Source organism: Chenopodium quinoa, unplaced genomic scaffold, assembly GCF_001683475.1.
Source record: "Chenopodium quinoa cultivar QQ74 unplaced genomic scaffold, ASM168347v1, whole genome shotgun sequence".
In the NCBI taxonomy this organism is placed as follows: domain Eukaryota; kingdom Viridiplantae; phylum Streptophyta; class Magnoliopsida; order Caryophyllales; family Amaranthaceae; genus Chenopodium; species Chenopodium quinoa.
The window spans coordinates 1242239-1243883 of NW_018744537.1; the positions used below are offsets into that span (position 1 = coordinate 1242239).

General features: G+C 40.4%; 1 protein-coding gene across 1 annotated transcript; it reads left to right on the top strand.

Annotated features, from left to right (window-relative positions):
- Positions 1-475: 475 nt before the first annotated feature.
- On the top strand, positions 476-1294 carry LOC110698927. Its single transcript, XM_021876431.1, has one exon. The coding sequence runs from the start codon at positions 476-478 to the stop codon at positions 1292-1294; it is 819 nt and encodes a 272-aa protein (XP_021732123.1).
- The last annotated feature ends 351 nt before the right edge of the window (positions 1295-1645 follow it).

Below are 1645 nucleotides of genomic sequence, written 5' to 3' on the forward strand. Positions count from 1 at the left end.
AGGCAGAAAACAGCTCACTGTTTCCCAAAAAAGGGAACTTGTTGATGCTTTTCTTTTGAAGCTAGAGGGTGGGGAATTGCCAAGAGGGTATTTATCACAGCAAGCAAGCAAGTTCAATGTGCACAGGTCAACAATTCAGAGGTTATTCACAGACATAAAATCCCAAATGGCAGTGGGGAATGTGATAGATGTCAGAAGCAAGAAGCTTGGCAAAACTGGACCCAAACCAACAGAGTACACAGATGAGTTTATGCAATCAGTCCCACTGTACAAGAGGACAACTGAGAGAAGCTATGGAGCTGCTCTCAAAATCTCACATGTCACCATCCATAAATTAAAGAAAAAAGGGAGACTCAGAACACATACAAGCACAAATCACCCAGCACTGACATCCAACCACAAGATAGCAAGACTGAAATGAGTTTTAAGTCATCTACTTCCTGCTGTAGAGAATGGGGACCCTAAGTTTGTGGATATGCAGCATGTAGTACACATTGATGAAAAATGGTTCTACTTGAACCCAGAAACAAGGAGGTTCTATCTCCTGCCAAATGAACCTAACCCATATAGGTGCCAACAGTCTAAAAGGTTCAAGGTAAAAGGCATGTTCATGGCAGTCATAGGGAAGTCAATATTTGACACCCATGGAGTAGTATTACATGATGGAAAGTATGGAATCTTTCCATTTGTGTATGAGAGCACAACAAAGAAAAAAAGCAAAAACATGGAGGCTGGAGCTGTGGAAATAAAGGCAACACAGAATGTGAACAAGGAGGCAATCAGGGCAATGCTCCTGAACAAAGTAATTCAGCCATCAAAAGTAAATGGCCACCCCATCTGTCCAAGGACATGGATTCAGTGGGATAATGCCAGACCTCATCAAATTCCTAAGGATGAGGAATTTATTGCTGCCTGTCAGTCACATGGGTTCACAATTCAATTTATTTACCAGCCAGCTCAGTCACCAGACTTAAATGTGCTAGATCTTGGGTTGTTCAATGTCATACAATCGATACAATACCAATCATTTCCTAAGAACTTGGGGGAACTCATAGACAAGGTCAAAGAGGCTTATGAATTGTTCAATCCAGTGTTGAACAAGCACTGTTGGATAACACTACAAGGTTGCATGGAAGAAATTCTTAAGCATCTAGGAGGGAATAACTTTCCCCACCACACAAAGGGAAGAAAAGGCTGGAAAGACTTGGCATGTTGCCAGAGCAACTACAGTTGGACAGGAATGTGGTTCAACAAGCTGTTGATTACCTCAACACTAATTCATATCAACAGGTGAAGCCAATGAAGAAGATGAAGGCATGCAAGTTGATGCAGACTGAATACAACTCAAACACATGAGCAAGGTGACAGTGAGACTGCCACACATAACCAATGGATAGCAACTGGAAACCTAGTAGGCAGTGTTTTGTGTTTTTATTTTGATAATTGTATGAGTTTCATTGGTTAGGTGTATTTTGTTTACAGTCATGGTTACTATTATTGTAAGGCAGTCTTGACTAGCTTATTTTGAACATGTACAAGCTTTTGATAAACTTTATGACATCAATTGTGGTTGGTTTATTTTCAACAAGTGATTACTAAATTAGAGCAACTGTGATACACAGACACATACATCAATCCATCAGAG